The sequence below is a fragment of the Hemicordylus capensis genome, chromosome 1, assembly GCF_027244095.1.
Source record: "Hemicordylus capensis ecotype Gifberg chromosome 1, rHemCap1.1.pri, whole genome shotgun sequence".
NCBI lineage: Eukaryota > Metazoa > Chordata > Lepidosauria > Squamata > Cordylidae > Hemicordylus > Hemicordylus capensis.
This window is the reverse complement of record NC_069657.1, coordinates 130,425,893-130,445,772: the sequence shown is the minus strand read 5'-3', so window position 1 is coordinate 130,445,772 and position 19,880 is coordinate 130,425,893. Positions and strand designations below refer to the sequence as shown.

The window sequence follows — 19,880 nt, the reverse complement described above, 5'->3', positions numbered from 1 at the left end:
CCATTTAAAGCAGCAGATAGAAGGGATTCTGCCTCTCAACAGATGGCTGGTCTGATTCTGGCGCAGCATATAAGGCACTCAATTTTATGAGGGCCTGCAGGAAACAAGCACTGCAGTCAAGCTGCCAGAAACTCATCAAAAGTTCACAAGCTAGGGAGAAATAATGAGCTGCTGTCTTGTGCAGTACTCATCAGGGAGTCCCCAAGCAAGAGCCAGAGACATGATACAAATCACAGCCTGGAGTGACTGTAGTGGGGATGGGGTTCTAAAACTCTAACCACATTTTGTTAGCTTTGTCTATAAGTTCTTTCATGGCAGCTCAAGATTATAGCCCCTCTTTTCCCCTTAGTGTAGAGGCTTTTGATACATTTGCCCTCAGGAAAAGCCATTTTCACTAGGTCTTCCTACCTTGCAGTTGCTCAGAGTTAAGCCAACTTATCATTGCCCTAAAATGGGTGGGTGCTCGCGCTTTGTGAAAAACACAGAAAAGTCATGTCTTTGCCCTACCAGTCCTTCCTAGTTTGGCACTGAGTTTATAATATGGGGGATGTAATACTGACCTGTCTTGTAAAATAAGGATTGCTGAGAGAGCATATGTGAAGTGCATCTGTGATGAATGGAGCCATTCATAGAAATTGTTCAAATCTTGCACATCCCCTGAAAAAAATCAACTTACTGTGACTTCAGGTAAGCTTGTTCCTGATGTATGACTTCAGGTGACTTCAGGAATAAGCTATATGTCAGGAAAAGAACCCTCTCTGTAAGTATTTGGGTTTTCTCCTAGATGAACTATTGTTATTATATAAAAATGTAGCCCCAACAGCTGACAGTGGGTTCTTTTTTTACATGATAATACAAATAAATGATAGATCATAATACAAATAAATGATACATGAGAGTTCATCCAAGTGGAAGCCCCAAATGCTGAAACAGAGGTTTCTTTTTCATACCTTGAAGTCACTGTAAGTTGTTTTTTTTTCTCCCTGGGGGATGTGCATGATTTGAACAATTTTCATGAATGGTCTCAGTTCATCACAGATCATAACTCATATCTTGAAAACTTTCTTTGAAAAGTTAGTTGAACCAAGTTGTGCTGCATCACAGTCTTGAGATAAATTAAGTCAGTTATAAGATTGTTGAGCACATGCAAATCAACTGATAACATCTACCCTGCTCCAGATATTTTTTCTAATGGAAAAAAATGGCTATTGTATTTATTCTGTGGGAAGAATTGTACTTCAGAAGCTATTGCAGGAATCCCTTAATGTCAACACCAGCCTTTTTGATATATCTCAGAGGCTGTTTTCTGAACTATAAATGCATACAGAGAGCTGAAAAACGTTCTTGATCCTCTTTTATTAGGAAGGAGGATGAAGGGGAAAGAGATCTCCTAAATTTTATTCTTTGTGTATTCTGATGAAAGCGTTTTTAAGAGAGGAATAGAGAATGTAATTGAAGGAAATACAGGAGCAGAAAGAATGTGCAACAAAGAAATCCCCATCAAAATCTTTCCTTGTTGGGTTAATCAATCACACTTTTTATAGTGTAAGACACCTGGTCAGTGTCTTAACATTTCTCTCACTTTTCGTTTATTTTAAGAGGAATACTGCATCTTTAAGGATCCTGCCCCTCTAGATGCACACGGTTGTCTTGGTAGCTGAGGCCACTGTTCCTTTCTTCTGCCCTTTCTTTCCTTTCTTTCTTTCCTTCATTTGTTGCTCTACCCCCTCAGTGCTTTTCTTCTGTATCTGGGTTGCTGCAGCTCTGTAGTTCACATGCTTCAGTACTGTAGGAAATGCACATGTCTGCACTGCTGGGTTTATTGTGTTCTGGGATTTTTTGTTTTGTTTTGTTTAAATAACTTCATCTCCCTCCCCTCCAGCCCACCTCCATTGTCAATTCTATGTCCATTCTCAAAATCTTCAGTGACTTTCCCTTTTGGGGAATACTAAAGAAACATGAATGGCATCAATGTGTCATATATATATATATACATACATACACACACACACACACACACACCCCTTACATTATCTGCATTGGGTATGTGTTATGTGCAGACACATGGACTTGCACGTTGGTCTACATGCATATTCAGGGAACCAGATAATCTACGTGGGAACATTCTTTGTAAATAGATCTACACTGAGAACCAGATGTGGTCCTTTACATATGAACTATTTTTTACTTAAGAACAAGTTATCTTCTACATTCTCTTCTACATCAGCAGTATATACCAGAATTTCATAAAGTGGGAAAGGGTGCAAGAAATGTATGGAACAGTGAAGAATATTAAGGATGTGAACAAAATGTATCCGTCTGACCTTCTAGCAATAGTTGAAATCTGACTAAAATTATATGTATGGAACTACCAATGATATCATTTATGTAAGGTCACAGAGTTGAGTATATCCTGCTTTGGGGACAAAGAGTGCATGGTAGGGTAGGGTTGCAGGTTTCTACCCCAGGAGACAAGGATGAGGGTTCGCTTGGGACGTAAGCCTCTTAGAGTACAAGGGGAACATAGTTTGAATACCGCACTCCAATCAACACGTTTTTATATATGGATTCACATTATTCAGTTGTGTTTAAGTTTTAGGATTTCTTTACAGCTCTCATTTTGCACAGATCCAGTGCTGATCCAACTTCCACAATCAGATGCAACATGTAATTTTAAAATGTGAATCTTGGTATTGCTGTAGCTGTAAAGAAACACTTTGGTTACTTTGGTATCTTGAGAGCCTCCTTTAGAAAGATAGACAAGTGGATAGGAATGGTAAATACAGAACAAATGATACATAGAACCTACTTGAAAAGAGATTAGTGCTTAACTGTGACCTTTTTTTACATGGTTCCCACAGAAATTGGGAAGAGAGAGGTAGAGATTGAGGTATGGGGATAAACAAATATATTAATGGAAGTTTAGTTCTGAACATATCTATAAATTTCTGCTTGTCCATCACCATTATTTGTGGCTTGAGTAGCAGTAAAATAAAATAAAAAATAAGGTAGAAATGTAGTTTGCCACAGTTAGGTTTTTGTTTTTCAGTTAGCCAAGCAGTTCACATCTCCTTGATAGTTTGAGTGTCATGCTGTCTTTATATTTTATATTGTATTTTTATTTTTACATTGTATTCAGGCAGAGAAAATTTATCTTTATAAACACCAGTTTTCATTTAATTCAAAATTTAGAAAAAATGAAGGTTTCTTAGCTGGAGCAACCTTTTAAATAAGCCTGAATTATTTAATTATGTATGCATCTTGGCAAACAATCCGCTGAAGCTTTATTCAGGTGAATGAGATTCATGCAGAATTGTGTATCTTTTAAATACATTTTTGCTGAGCTCTCCCAGGAGAAATGCACAGTGAATAGCAGCCTTTATCTCTAACTTTGTTCACTGGGCACCCATGCCCAATCAGAAATGTTGGTTACAATTATCCATATGGTTGTTCACACAACCGTTAATGGGGTAGGACACACATCCTGCCCAGCTTTAGGAGCTGTGCACACTCCCAGTTTCACTCATGTGCTAGTGAAAACCTAGGTGGAAGGAGGCGGAGTGATTATCTGTGAGATGGGCACAGGGTAGGACAGCTTTTCCGCCTGCCTCATTAAAGTGCTGGGTAGGAAAGCCTATCCCGCTCCCATCTCACAGAGTGTACTCCCCCTCCTTCCACCTTCATTTTCATTAGCACATGACTGGAAATTGGGAGTACACACTGCTCCCAAAGCTGGTTAAGATGTCCTATCCTATTAACAGTTGTGTGAACACCCTCATGTCTTTTACAGTACATATAAATTCTAGGAAGCATATAACCAAAGGAGATTCTCAGGAGATTATTATAGGAGAAGTGTTACATGAGCAAAATGGAGATGGTCCACATTCTTTTCAGTAACTGTAGCTCCATATGCATAATCTAATGATTTTCCCTGAAAAAGCAACAGATCCAACATGGTCTGCTAGCTCTGCTGACTTGTTTAGTCAAATTAGTTGAGCTATGCTTTATTCTTCTCATTCACACCTGCTATGTCTGCCCCTTATTCTCAAATGTAAATATCCTCTGTGATTATAAGCAATATGGAAATATTTGCCTAGAAACTGTAATCCTCACCTCTCATGAGTATTCCCCACTGGTGCTTCCATCAACAGCAGATGCCTGTGGCAATTATGATGACCATGTAGTTCTCCGAACAGTATTTCACTCTGCTTTTCGTACTCTTCTCTCCACCTGCTTCCATGTCCCTTTCTTTCTCTCTCCTTCTCCTCTCTTTATTCCCCTCTGCCAAGGATGACGAGTGCTGACGCATTGGGGTAAGCTCCAGTTTTGGATTATACCTGTTGTGGGGCCTTTGGGGGGAGAGACATTTCCTTTGATGATCACAGCTTTAAATATTCTATATTACAGCATGAAAATTTATTACAGTAAGAAAGTCCCAAGAAGAAATGGACAGCATCCATCATGATTACACACCACTAAATTCAATGGGACAAGTTGTAACTAATTTAATCCCATTAATTTTAGTGGGACATAGCCATAACTAACTTAGTTTGGATGCTGCCCATTGATTTTAGTACAACTTTGTGTGTGTGTGAACGCACATGATTGCCATGATTTTCCCCATATCTTTACAGAATAAGGGTCAAACTAGATGTGATGCTAGAAGAGCCATAATCAAATCTCCCATGGTTTTTTAAAAAATAGATAAAAGCAACTGGGGAACATTGAATTGGGGCCACAGCACTGTGTAAGTAGGGTGTAACCTTTGCCCCCAAGACTCTTCCTAGTTAAAATCCTCCCACCCCAAAGTTGATATTTGCCCCAGAAAGGGAAACCATACCAAACAGTTACATGTATTTTTCTGTGTGGGGCAAAAAACTGGCAGGACAGTTTAGCTCAGAGAAATAACACCGGGGGGTGGGGAGCAGTAGGGAGGATTAACCACTCCTCCCCCACCAATATGTCCCTGGTACAATCCCCCTATGTCTGCTTTTGCCTTTTTAAAAGCATGGGAGAACTTTTTTTCTCATCTACTTTCCTGACAGATGAACCTACCTCATCAACTATGTTGAGGGCTGCTTTGTGCATTCTAGGTTGTTGTTTTTTAAATGAATATTCAGCCAGTGTGGTGTAGTGGTTAGAGCGCTGGACTAGGATTGGGGAGACCTGAGTTCAAATCCCCATTCAGCCATGAAACTAGCTGGGTGACTCTGGGCCAGTCACTCTCTCTCAGCCTAACCTACTTCACAGGGTTGTTGTTGTGAGGAGAAACCTAAGTATGTAGTACACAGCTCTGGGCTACTTGGAGGAAGAGCGGGATATAAAATGTATAAACAAGCAAACAAACCATGATAAACATGTACTTGCAGTTATGTGCATTAGGCAAGTATATAATGTTGGCTATGACTCACTGTCACATGTACACACTGTGGCAGATGTGTGTTTGCTCAGTGGCAAACACATGTTTCTACTAAGTGACATATGAAGTAGCCCTAGAAACTGATTAGTGGAACTTCAGCTCTTGCTTGCCACAGTCCAGGCGGGTATGGAGTCTTTCAGCCTGTGCTGGTCCTTCACCATCAGAATTCATAGGAAATGGGGACTAATGTTAAACCATGGTGACCTGAAGCACCTGAGACCCCTGACTTCCTCCAGTGAGCACTGGCAGTTCACATGCCCACCTTTTTCTCTGGACACTTCCAATGCTCCACAATGCAATACAAGGCTGAACATGGAAATACTGGCACCTATCTAAAGTGCCTGGAGACCGAAAAGGTTCTTGTTTACACTGGTGTATATTTACTTTGTGTAATGATTTGTGGCTGCAAGTCCACAGACGTGCTTTGCAAAAAATGGTGCAGTAATGACCTATGAGATTTGTACTTGTGGGCTGATGGGATATTAGGTCCATGCTAACAATGCAGCCAAGCCATAGACCCCACTTCATTGGCCAGCACAATGCTCTGTCAGCATCAAGCCTTGGTCAGAAGTAGTGTTGGTGCTAGATCATCCTGCTTGCAACCCATTTACTTTGTTCCATTACATGGGGCTTTGTCAGGAACTAGCAGGGAATGGAAAGCAATTCCCTCTGCTCCTTGCTGTCTCCAGTACTAACGTGGATACAGCCATAACAAGCAGGAGGGAAAAGGCCACCCCATCCATTCTCAATAGCAACAGCAACTCAATCTCCTTGTGCTAGCAAGCTGGGTTGGGTTTGTATGGAGGTTTTCACAGGTGCATTCCATCCTTTGAGATGGGTAAGTAGTCATAGCAGCCACAGAGTGGTCAGCAAAAGCCATTTTGCTTGCCCCACTGAAGCCACAGCTCCTTCCCATCCTAGTGGCTTGAGCTGTGCCTAAGCCAGGGCTGTTCAACTTTTGCCCTCCTGCAGGTGTTGGCCTACAACTCCCATAATCCCTGGCTATGGGCCATTGTGGCTGGGGATTATGGGAACTATAGTCCAAAAACAGCTGGGGGGCGCTAAGTTGAGCAGGCCTGGCCTACGCTGATAAGAAAGTGGCTCCTACAGATGTAAGAAGAGGGTTCTTCCAGATGCCATTTGGCCTTTTATGCTGAGGAGGAGCTACTGTAGTCTGGGCAGGTTCCCTGTCAGTTGAAATGTTCCTGATGTTAGAATGGGGTAAGCAAAGAGGGGAATGGTTTCATCTTCCATACTTGGATCATGGTCACAGTGGCAGGGGAATGTACACATCGTGTATTCATTGCTTCTATTGTTGACTGGTCTGGTTAGTGGCTGCTTATACTTCTGAAAGGTCTTGCTTTCTTCTGGAAAGGCTGGTTGTGGAAGAGGGCAGAAGGATCTCAGCCATCCACATTCTTCACATTGTCTGTGATCAACTTAGCTTTGACTTTAAAGGAAACAAAATTACTGTTCTTTTAAAATCCTGACGCAAAAGAGTTAAAATTAAGAGTTTAAATATTTCATGGGTTTTTACCAGGTAGTTCTTATAAAGGATGTTTGTGTGTTGTATCAGAATAGATTTGATTTTGCTCAGTTAACAAAGCAAGCTGCCTGCAGTTTAACAAAAGGAGTACTGTGAGACATAGGTATGTGGCAGACTGATGTATCATATGGTGCTAAGACCTTTAGCTTTGTAAGTGGGAAGGATGTGAGAAAAGTTCCAGCTTCTGAAAGTTTTTTCTAAAATAGTTTTATTGTGACGCAAACAAGCTTTGCAAATACTTTGCAGATATTTTGGTCTAATTCCTAACAAACACCCTCTTTATAGTTCTCTTAATTGTATCATTTACCAGCAATGTAGTTATCACAAATTCATTGCAATAAACTGTTTATATAACACTGTACCACTCACCAGACTGCAGCTGACTGTGTCTATAGTCTAACAAATTGTCTGTTCAAATCTTAATGAAGAGCTCTGCAGAGATATAAAGTATTAACACTTATGAGACATTTATATCATCTCAATAATTAGAGAAATGCTAATCTTGCGGTGATCCTAAATGCTTCTGGAGATTCCAGGCAAGTTACTTGCAAATAGTCATTTCCTGTTCAATAATTGTGGATTACATCCAAAGTTAAAAACCCCTTCCCCACCATAGTTTGTCACATTCCTCTTATTTATATCTACACAGTATGACTACTCAGATTCTGCATGCTGATATACTATTGCCTGTGGAATTTCCCCAAACACAGGCTCTGTATCACTTACCCATTGCACGATCTCTTGTTTTCTCTTTGAGTTCTCTGTGCTCTTTCATCTCAGCACTGCTTCGGGCCAGTTTTCATGAGGAGAGTATGACCCCTGGTTTCTTTAAGCTAGTCTTATGTTCTGGCTAATGGATTAAGAAGAGCAAAGAAATATGTTCCTCTAAAAAATTTAAACATAAGCTTTTACCTGCAAAGGTGACATCAATGGGAGTGGGGGTGTCGGAAGATCTATTTTTAATGTAATTATTGTCATGTATTTTAAGACATTGAATTACAAGGATGTTTCTAGGATCCATGTGGAAGCTATTATTTAGATGCAGTCTTTGATGCTGCAACATTTTCTTTAGCTGCAAGCTTTAAAGGTAGATTAATCATCTAACACTTTATTCACTTAAGTTCTACAGCCCACTCTTTGGCTGGGAAATTCTGGTGCATACAACTCTCTTGTTGGCTCCTAATCAACAGACTAGGGAGAATCTCTGTCTATCTCTTATGTCCCTCCATATACCTTTTCTTGCACATCCTTGCACGTGCACTCTGTGCATCTCTCTCATACTACATCCTCTGTCCCCCACTTCTACACTTCTAATCTTTCCTTCTTGTGCTGACCCCTCCTCATGCCACCTCTCTGTTGAATGGTGTAAGGTCTTCAGGCCCCACCAGACTACCACCAAAGGGATGGCCTAAATTGGAGGAAAGTGGATTTGTGGCCATTCCAGGTCCTCTTCTTCTCGAGCGAAGTCATCCTTGATCTGCCACACAATAGTTTTGGTTTTTTCAAGTTGTGTTTAGGCTGCACATGCTCCCACCCATATCTCTGATGAAATTCCTTGGTCATGTGATTATGTGGGAAAGCATCTCTCCTGCTATAGTCATGGGACCAACATTCAGCTCTCCACCTGAGCTGGTGGTGGTGCAGGATCACACACCCATGGTCAACACAACGGAGCTGCCACTTGCTCTCGCTCATATTCTTGCTGCTGCAAGGGAGCACCTGCCATTGTCTTTGCCTCTAGACATTCTACAGCCAGGCCAGATGGCCTATCAGGGATGACTTCAAGCAGTAGCGGGTGCTTCTCCAAAATATTTCTCACTCCTCCTTTTGCTCTCCAAAATATTTCTCACTCCTCCTTTTGCTCTCATGGCCACCAGACTGAAACTTTAAAGTAAAGTGTCAGACGATAGTCATAGTAAATTATAGTCCTATAGCTTGAATTAATTATTGTTAAAGGGCTCCATTGTAAGCCTCATTCTCTAACTCCTTTCCTCAGAATGAGCAACAGAAGTCAATGCAGCCATGTAGTTAGGAGGTTCCTCCAGCCTCCCAGGAACTAGGCCTTAGATTCCTTCCTGGCCAGGAACTCAGCTGAGTGATGTTGCAGGGTTTGTGGGGGTACACAGTCATCTCCCCTGCAGTTTTTGACTGGATTGGTACTGACCCATCTCTCCACACCCCAGTCTTTCCTGCCAGATGGTTTTGGGCAGGCAGAGAAAAATAGCCTGGAAAGCAGACAGAAAAGTCTAGCCTAATTAAAAATAAATAAATACAGCATTTTCTAAGAGGAAGCTGGGTCCTTTTCTAAATAAGTTTGAAAATGTCATGCAAGTTTCATTAATAAGGTAAATGAACTAACAACATGAATTACCTTACTTCTATAAGAATTTAATGTTTAGCAAACTCCTGGCTCCCCTAATAATATTCTTTGCAACCTCTTTGCTCCCCCAAACTACTTGTTCTAGAGCCACCCCTGCTGCCTTGTTGCCAGCCATGCGTTCTCTCTCTCTCTCTCTCTCTCTCTCTCTCTCTCTGCTAGCCCCTCCGGCTAGCCCCTCCGCTCTTGCACACACAACACTTCTTTCTTGTCTTTCCCCCCACCCCACTCCCCTAGCTGACATTTGCATTTACAAGTGTAATCCAATATGAGATTTTTAATTTGTTCAGGTACTGACTTGTTTATTTTTGAAGCTGTTTTGGTACTGGCATGTCTCTGTAATATTAATGATTTCTTTTGTTGCTGACAATTATTGGTAGGTTTACTTATTAAATTGTAAGAATTCACATTTCCTCTAATAACTGGCTTTTAGGCGGGCTATGGGGTGGAGACTGCCTTGGTCGGCCTGATGGATGATCTTCAATTGGGAATTGACAGAGGGAGTGTGACTCTGTTGGTCCTTTTGGCTCTCTCAGCAGCTTTTGATTCTATTGACCATAGTATCCTTCTGGAAAGTCTGAGAGGACTGGGGGTGGGAGGCACTGCTTTGCAGTGGTTCTGCTCCTACCTCATGGGCAGATTCCAGATGGTATCTCTTGGAGACTGTTGTTCTTCAAAATCTGAACTTTCATATGTTGTCCCTCAGGGCTCAATATTGTCTCCAATGTTGTTTAACATCTACATGAAACTGCTGGGAGAGATCATCAGGAGATTTGGTGCAGTGTGTTATTAAAATGCTGATGACACCCTAATCTGTTTATCCATCTCAACATCATCAGGAGAAGGCATAACCTCCCTAAATGCCTGCCTGGAGGCAGTAATGGGCTGGATGAGGGATAACAAACTGAGACTGAATCCAGATAAGTTGGAGGTAGTTATTGCGTGGGGTTGAAACTTGGGAAACGATTTTGATCTTTCTGTTCTGAGTGGGGTCACGCTCCCCCAGAAGAAACAGGTACGCAGGCTGGGGGTGCTTCTGGATCCAAACCTCTCCCTGGTGTCTTAGGTTGAGGCAGTGCCCAGAGATGCTTTTTATCAGTTTTGGCTGATACGCCAGCTATGTCCATTCCTTGAGATGAACAACCTCAAAACAGTGGTACATATGATGGTCACCTCTAGGCTGGATTACTTCAATTTGCTCTGTGTGAGGCCGCCTTTGTACGTAGTCCGGAATCTGCAGTTGGTTCAGAACACAGCAGCCAGTTTGGTCTCTTGGTCATCTAGGAGAGACCATATTACCCCTTTGTTGAAGGAATTGCACTGGCTGCCAATACATTTTCGGGCAAAACACAAAGTGCTGGTTATTACCTATAAAGCCCTAAACAGCTTAGGCCCTGGGTATTTAAGAGAACGGCTTCTTTGCCATGAGCCCCACCTCCTGCTAAGATCATCTGGAGAAGTTCGCCTGTGGCTGCCGCCAACTCATCTGGCGGCTACTCAGGAACGGACTTCTCCGTTCCAGCCCCTGGACTTTGAATGCGCTCCCTGTTGAAATAAGAGCCTCCCCATCTCTGGCAACTTTTTAAAAGGCACTGAAGACACATATATTCACACAGGCTTAAATTATTTTAATTGTTAATTGATTTAATGTTTAAAATTATTTTAATTGTAACCCACCCAGAGACGCAAGTTTATAGAAATATTTTAAATAAATAATAAAATAAATAATATCTCAAGAAGGTTTTGAGGCATTGGTAACATCTACATTTATTTACCCCAGCTACCTGTGAAAAGAGGCATGTTTTAAAGTGGTAGCTCTTTTTTTATTTAGTGGGGGGAGGTGGGGAGCAACTGTCCTCATACATCTCCAGCATGGCATTTCTCTTTTGTGTTTGTTTAGATTGTAAGCCCTTTGGAGACCGGGAATCATTTTTTCATATCCTTCCCTCTAAATCAGTGTTTCTCAAACTTTTTGGAGTCAAGGACCGCTAAATTCTTCGTGCAGAGTTTCAAGGACCGCTACATTCTTCATGCGCAGTTTCCCGGACCAGCAGTTAGTAAAGGGGTTTCAAGTCTGTCTGTCTGTCTGTCTGTCTGTCTATCTATCAGACTTCTATACTGCCCAAAACTTGCATCTCTGGGCAGTTTAGAATGAAAATAATATAAGCATTAAAATAATTAAATTTGGAATCTTTTGCAAACATTGAATATTAGGGGTTCTTAACCTTGGGTCCCTCAGTTAAACTCCCATAACCCCCAACAACAATGGCATTTGGCCATTATGGCTCGGGATTATGGGAGTAGAAGTCCACCAATGTCTGGGTACCCAAGGTTGAGAACCCCTGAATCTAAAAGCCTGGGTGAACAAATATGTCTCCAGTATGTCTGGAGTGGAGGTGCTTGTGATTACTCAATGGAGAGGGGATGCTGGGCCATTGGAAAAATTCAAAAGCTACATGGGGCCAATGAAAACAACATACAAGCAAGCCCCACTGATGCAAGAGGGAAACAGTGTTCCCTCTCAAGGCGCCTCGATCACAACAGGCAGCTGGGTTTCAATCAACCAACCTTTGGCTGCAAACAATGAGCATGCAAGAACCAGCAGCCCTTCAAGTGGCGCCCACTGCCATACTTTTTCCTCCATGCCCCCGCATCGCATACAGTTTGAAGCTGTAAAGATAGGGAATAAGATAGCTATAGGAAGATCTCAGCAGCACGTGGAGGCAAGGCACAAGAAGGGTCCCATGCCTCCGTGATACTCTTCCTCTTCCGTGCCATGTGCAAAATTGAGGAAGTGAGTGCCTTGATTTCAGGGGGGGGGGGTTGACTCCCAGTCAGGGACCGGCACTCAACCCTTCGGGGACCGGCAGCGGTCCAGGGACCGGTGGTTGAGAAACACTGCTCTAAATCACTATGAAAACATTTTTTGTTGAAAGCAGCACAGAAACATTTTGAATCATAATAATAATTTAGATTTTATTATTTAAAGGGAAGATGATTAAATAATTTTTAGCTGACTAATTATCTAGAAAGTCCAGATATTTTAAGAAAGCAAGCATTGTCTCCATGATTGGCTAATGAGCTATTTTCCCCCTGCACTCTAACATGGATGTGAATTTGGGGTATTACAACTTTACTGAAAATCTCTACTACAGTCTACAAACTACAGTGTTGCCAGTGCTGACTCCTGCAAAGGTTTCCTTGAACTTCCCACAGTCTGAGGAAGGGAAATAAAACGCTATTTAAAAATGGGAATGGTCACACACAAAAAGGACATGATACTCAAACACCTCAGCCTGTGGTCCCATAAGATTTTGTTTTTATTATTTGTTTTTATCTGGTTTTGTATTTGTGGACCAACTAGAGCTATCTGGATGAGGCGATATAAAAATCTAATAAATAAAATAAATAATGAAATGAAATAAAAGATAAGATTTTACATGCACAAAAATAAGTGTACTTAGAACAGGCTAAGAACAAGAGAACAGGATACAGAAGAGAAAGCAGAAGTTCATTTTCATCAGTGTGTGTTATATACTCTGTCTGTGTTCTAGACCAACCACTTTGACTACCCCAACCAAGCCTTCCAGGTGAAATCCCTCCCTCAGATTCCGGGGAAGGCTGAGTTGCAGACAACATGCACTGCATGTCTCTGAAACATGGGCCTCTTGCCGGGTGGGGGGGAGATAGGGCAACTCCCCACCCCGACTGAACGAATTCTCATTTAATTCAGTGGGGCATAATCCCTGGGAGGGCAGTATAGGATTGCTGGTTTCCCCACCCCATCCCCTGGGGAAAGCCCTGCGGATGCCCATACTCTGGAATCTCCAGTTAAGGGATCTCAGAGAACAGGGGTGTAAATGTATTCTGCTAGCATGATCCTACCTGCTATGCTAATTAGGCCAAGAGGTACCTTTCAAAATGGTGAATATCTTTATATTTAGCAGAGGGAGAGCAAATGTCCCTATTCAATCCCAGCATGGTGTCCCTCCAGTTGCCCTTGCTGGTGCCTGCCTTGTGTTTCTTTCTGTGAACTCTTTAGGGATAGGGATAAAAGGTAAAGTGTGCCGTCAAGTTGATTTCAACTCCGGGTGCCCACAGAGCCCTGTGGTTTTCTTGGTAGAATACTGGAGGGTTTTACCTTTGCCTCCTCCTGTGCAGTATGAGATGATGCCTTTCAGCATCTTCCTATATAGCTGCTGCCCAACATAGTACAAGCGGGGATTTGAACCAGCGTCCTTCTGCTTGTTAGTCAAGCATTTCCCTTGTCTTATTCTTTTTCTGTATAAACCACTTCGAGAACTTTGCTGTTGAAAAGTGGCATATAAATAAATAATAAAATAATCTATCTGCATTTCATTTGCTTCCAATGGGATTCACATTCAAATGCATCTTTCCATATTCTGGTGCAACTTGACACACACAAATACCTTTTTAAAGCGTATCTAGGACTGGATTGGGGAAATGGAATTTTATACAGATAAAATATATGCTGGATGAAATTTAAGCAGGTATGTGGAAAAGTGTCTATGGAAGGCTTCCCAGCATGATAACTCTGGGAAGAGAAGACACATCTAGCATATTGATTTAAACTCTCTGTGGAAATCTCTTTCATTCTGCTATCTTATTTATTTATTTTTAAGAATATGTGAGATACTTTAGAAATTGTAAGTGTTGACCTACACAAAACACTCATAGTTTGTGTAGAGATGTGCATCCAAATGTGCCTCTCAGTGTGGATGATTTATGTACACAGCATTGTTTTAAATGGAATGTGTACTTCATGTGCCTCTGAATGCCTATCTGAATGTGCATTGAAAGCAATGCAAAGTGAATAGACAGCATCAGTACTCAGATATGCAGTGCAGTGCCTTCAATGGTATACACTGGAAGTGCTGGATGATTCAGATAGACCATCTGGGTTGAGATGCACATCCCATTTATGAATTATTCTATTTCAGTAGAGGAGGGATTTTGGACTTGGAGAATACAGTCATAAGAGTGCATCATTCAAAGCTTTATGGCTTGAGGGCTCACAACTGCATGTTATCAATATTCACAGGCAGCAAGCATGCACAGCCCTCTGTCTCTACTGAACTGGAGGAGTATGTTTTATTTTAAAAGACACAATTCCCATCCTAACCTTTGGGTCCTCCTGAGATGCAGGAACTTCCAGCTGGCTTTTCCTTCACCCCTTTTTTCTGCCCAGTGCATCCACACTTTGAAAATAGGGACAATTATATTTATAATTACTTTCTGATATTCAATTAATAAATTGAGACACATGCAGAGATTTTGCTTTTGATGAGCAATTATCTACATTATAAAATATCTATTGTATGCCTTGTAATATATATACATGTACCAGCACATGCATGGATCTGGTCATATGCACAAAAATGGAATTTTCTGTTTTGCAGACATTTATACATTCAATTATTTGTTTTATTAAAAGATAATAATTGTAATTATCTTCAGAAGCTGATAACATACTAACCTATAGATTAATATTAAGGAACTAACATACTGTATATTGTTGGTCACATGTGTTTGTATCCACGGTTGCCTCTTCTTTTGACAAATAGTGGCTCATTCCGTTAGAATGTGGGAGGTTAGCCAAAGTCTTGGTTCTCCTGTGGGATTTGTCCCATGGGCAACTATGTTCATGGGGTATTGAAAAGGGAAGGGAATTAAGTGTACCCTGTATCTGGCCAATGTGAGTTTTACTTATGCACCATGGATGCAGTCTCATGTATCAAATATGTCCCTGATGGCTACACAGTCCTCAGGGACATATTTTCAGTAGGCACAGTGGGCTTCAGAGGGAAGGGTGTGTGTGCTGAAAATCACCCTTACGCAACAGCGCATCAAAGGTGTGGATGTCAGACACTGGTGCACCAGTGCAGTGCTAGTTTGGATGTTGTTCAGAGGTTTGTTTGGGGTTTTTTTGTTCGTTTGTTTTTACTTAAAGGGAAAAAAATTAAAATTAAAAAAAGGTTCAGGTATAATACCTTTTTTCCTTTTTAAAATAATCAGGTTTGAAACATAATGTGGATTCAATACAAACAAATGATCTCTTAAAACTGAAATTATGACCCTCATATGAACTATGAAGAAAGATGTCCAATCAACATACAGGACAATTATTCATGTACTTGTATTATGACTTGATTGTGGGAGGCAGGAACTAGAAATATACTCCAGGTATCATCCAGTGGTCCATCTGGATGACCTTCTTTTACTCCTATTTTATGTTTAGTAACTAGCTGCAATTGGCTCAGAGTCAATGCTCCATTTATAAATATATTTGACTCTACCTCCCTGCTAATCACTCAGTTATTGTGCAAATTTATTTAGGAAGTATCGGAATAATAAATGGGACAGTCTGATTTTAAATCAGTGATTTAAATTGCCCTTGTTTTCTTGGTGGTTTAAATCATGGTTTGAATTGTGTTAATTTAAATCAACCATTCTGCAAGTATGTGGGGGGAAGAAGTGATGTTTCCTGAAAGGAAGGACAAAAGAGTATATCTGATTTCAAAAGGAGAATATTCTCAATAGTAGAATTGAGATGGAGTGTAGATAATTCATAGAGGTAACTTGTTGGTCTGCCAAACTACAAACAATTGTGGTGACCTTCCTTGTAAAATTTAAGCTTTCCTGCAGGAGCGTAGCTAGGGGAGAGAGGGCCCATGTTCACCCGTCTCTCTGGTGGCCCCTCAATGTGAGCTGAAATAATGAAGAAAATGGAAGAGGTGGAGCTGGAGGGCCTGGGTTCTTTGAACCCATTCGTTCAATTATAGCTACATCCTTGCTCTCCTGTCTTTATCAGTAAGTACAGAGATCAAAACTCCATACAGTGATCTTGCTGTGGGGCAAATCTTGTAAGGAAGGTATTTCTTGACACAAACAGAAAAACCTATGTCCTTATAAAGAAAGAGAGACACTGATGGGTTGCTTGGTTTAACACATAATAAGGTAAAGTTGTGTTGTCAAGTCAATTCCGACTCCTGGCGCCCACAGAGCCCTGTGGTTGTCTTTGATAGAATACAGGAGGGGTTTACCATTGCCGCCTCCCGCGCAGTATGAGATGATGCCTTTCAGCATCTTCCTATATCGCTGCTGCCTGATATACTGGGAAACATACCAGCAGGGATTCAAACCAGCAACCTCTGGCTTGCTAATCAAGTCACTTCCCCGCTGTGCACTTAGCTGGCTTTAACACATAATACCCTTAGCAAAAGGGATGTCAGTCTGCCAGAAGGTTTCACAATGGAAATATGAACAGCAACTTCATATGGAAATTAAATGATGTAGTACTATATAGTGTTTCTTTGACATGGGTTTCTCAGGGCCTGTTCTTTCTCTTGTGTTCACCCAGGTCTCGTTCAATCAGTGGAGCATCATCTGGCCTGTCCACCAGCCCCCTTAGCAGTCCAAGGGTAAGTGGGATTATTTCAGGGTCTTAATTGTAGCTACTCCCATAGGTGAGCCCAGTCTAATTTTTTCCCCATTACTTCAGCAACATTTTGTCTGCCAGAGGTATGTGGGCAAGGAGCTGCTGCCTGTAAATCTAGCTGGCAGTTGGTGTCGAGAACTCCTGTGGGTCTAACATTGTTACTGCTAGCAGTGTTACTGCCCCAAGTATCGTTAAGGCATAACATGGTGGCAGCACACAAGATCCTGCTGGAGAGCTTATCGTATGATCAGAGGAGCATCTGCTGCTTATTGGAAACCCACAGTGAGGTACTGAACCATTAAAGCTAAAGCTACTTTGGGACTGAATAGAACAGCTGAACAATACTGGAAAAACAATGAAGTCTAGTCAGCACAGGACTCATACCGTGTTGGATTATGTTGCTCCAGTGTCAAAATAGGAATCACTTGGATTTGAGAGGTAAAAAGGGGAACACAGAGAAGTACGAAAGTGTGCAATGGAAGAGACACATAACTACCTGCTGTGCACTATTATGCTGGTGTTTCCAATTGGCTCATGCTGCTGCAGGCATCTAAGGAAGCACCGGTGGTCTTGCGCAAGTCCGCACATATTTAAATTTGTGTCTTGACATTTTGGGAGCACAACCTGCATTGTTTCCAATGTAAATTGCACTCCCTAAGTGCCAGTGTGCAACTTGGACAAAGCTGCTGGCGCTTGCTAGATGCCAGCCACATCTGGAGTATCACAGATCGGGAACCCCTGGTTTAGTCTCACTGACAAGAAAATAAACATACCCTTGCTCAGTTTTTAGTCAGTTACAGAGCAAACCAAAACTTGTTTTGTGTGTGTGTGCGTAGTGTTATTTTTTCCTTAACAGAAGGTAACTGATCTAAAGTCAGTAAACTTTACTTAACAGAAAGTAACTGCTCTGAAGTCTTACAAGTCTTATAAAACCATGAAAGAAGGCACTCATGCCCCTGAATTTATCAGCAAACTAGACCCTCAGATTTGGGTCTTTCATGTTCTCGTGATCAGTGAGAAGAACTTCTCCCCGCAGACAATCCAATGGCAGCCTTTGCTTCCGGAAATTGCCGCACAGCTCCCATTGCAGCACACAATTGCCCAAAAGCCGGCTAAGCTCCCTTAGCCCACTTTTGTGCGATCGTGAGGATAGCCTCATATACTAAGTCAGACCATAGGTCCATCTAGCTCAATATTGTCTACAAAGAGTGGCAGCAGCTGCTCCAAGGCTGCAGGCAGGAATCTCTCTCAGCCCTATCTTGGAGATGCCAGGGAGGGAACATGGAACCTAGATGCTCTTCCCAGAGCGGCTCCATTCCCTAAGGGGAATTTCTTACAGTGCTCACACATCAAGTCTCCCATTCATATGCAATGAGGATGGACCCTGCTTAGCTAAGGGGACAAGTGATGCTTGCTACCACAAGACCAGCTCTCCTCCCATAATGATACCATTATTATAATGATAGCATTACTTTGAGGGAGTTGGACAATGAGTGGGGTAGCTGAAAGTACTCATTATTATATCACAATTCTTCCCCCTAAGACTTACATTCTGCAGGATGAGGTTGTGACATTTGTGGTATCACACAGTGTTGGGGAGCTTTTGACTGGATTTATTTTGTACAATTGTAAGGGTGTGCATGGACTGTGTGTGGCAGTTTAGTCTGTATTCAGATGAAACTGTAGCTCCGTGAACCGGTTTGTTGGACTGCCTGCCTGGGCTGGTTGAATAAGTGAACCAGCTTGAACCGGTTTGGAGCAGTTCATGATTGAACTACTCAGACCACTCAGTTTGCAGAGGACCAGTTCAACCGTGGACCTGTCCTGCACAGCACTACACAATTGTGCCTTTTTTCTGTGAGGTAAATACAACTGCTCCTAAAAAAAACAAATGTAAGCCAAAGACACTATGGAGTAGAAGACCTCACAGCTAACTATGAATGTGCTAAGGCTGGGAATTGTGTGGCAAAAAGAGATGTTGTCAATTTACTTTAAACAAACTAGAGGTGTCACATTCTCTTGAAGGAAAAAAAACACATGTTGATTAAATTGGAAGCAGATTGCCTGCTGTTAATAACCATTAGGAAAATCAAAAATAATCATTTACCATTCCAGATTGAGCCCATTCCGTTTCAGTGGTGCTTCAAAACTGTGTTCTTATTACCATATCAGAATATGAATTCTGCTTTTTTCCTGATTGTAGCAATGAGAAGAAACCAGTTTATTTAGATTGTTTCTACTCTTAGTTACACAATGCACTAGAAATGATATTGTTCTGGTATTATATATAAACATAAAGGCAGATTTTAGTATAGTTTCATGTCATCTTCACTGTTTTCTAAAAGTTAACTGCAAAATTGCAAGACAATAGATCTTGGCTGACATCCTGACCAACACTGCACCTGTACAAGTAAAGCACATGCACAGTGGTAGCATCCACATTTCTGAAGTGTGGATGCTCATGTAGGGGCTGTGATTTCTGCAAACCCCAGTTCCCCCAGAAACACTCCATACAACCTGGATCTAGGTCCTCAAAGGTCGTACAGTCCTCAGGGACCTACGTCCAGGTCGCACGGAGCATTTCCAGTGAAGGGAGTATTGGTGAAAATTACCCCCGATGTGAGCATCTGTGCTGCAGAAGCACAGATGTCAGTGCTGTCACCACATTTTTAATTCTTCTAATGGCCTTGCACTGTTTCACAATAAAGAAGAAATACAAATGTATTGCCATGTCTTTCTAAACTATACTGCTGTTAAAAGTAAGAAAGAGAGATCTTTTTTAATTTGTTTTTTAAAGCTTTTTTATTCTAACTATCATTTTAAAAGCATTTTGTTCCCTAAAGATGTTAGATTCCTGTTTCAAAGTATATTTCTGAATATGTTCTTGGAACTTATAGATGCTATTTCAGTTTTGGTTGCTGTTCTTTTTTTTTTTAAAAAAAAAAGTCATAATCCCCTTTTCGAACTTTATATATGATGGATTATGAATTATTTTTTATCTTTCTCAAATTACATTTTGCTACATAATCATTGTAATCCATCGCAGACTGGCATTCTGGAGCTGTGTTGTATAAATTAA

The 19,880-nt window shown here is 41.3% G+C and overlaps 1 protein-coding gene across 18 annotated transcripts in view; it reads left to right on the top strand.

Moving 5' to 3' along the window:
- The window catches only part of BRSK2 (BR serine/threonine kinase 2), a 731,324-nt gene that overhangs the window by 655,157 nt on the left and 56,287 nt on the right, over positions 1-19,880 (top strand). For 15 of the 18 annotated variants that reach the window (XM_053285865.1, XM_053285871.1, XM_053285864.1 and 12 more), the window contains 2 exons: positions 4,290-4,313; positions 16,724-16,784. In XM_053285865.1, the coding sequence (XP_053141840.1) occupies positions 4,290-4,313; positions 16,724-16,784 (85 nt within the window). The remainder of the gene's footprint in view (positions 1-4,289; positions 4,314-16,723; positions 16,785-19,880) is intronic. The other 3 variants (XM_053285863.1, XM_053285861.1, XM_053285856.1) reach the window with 1 other exon arrangement.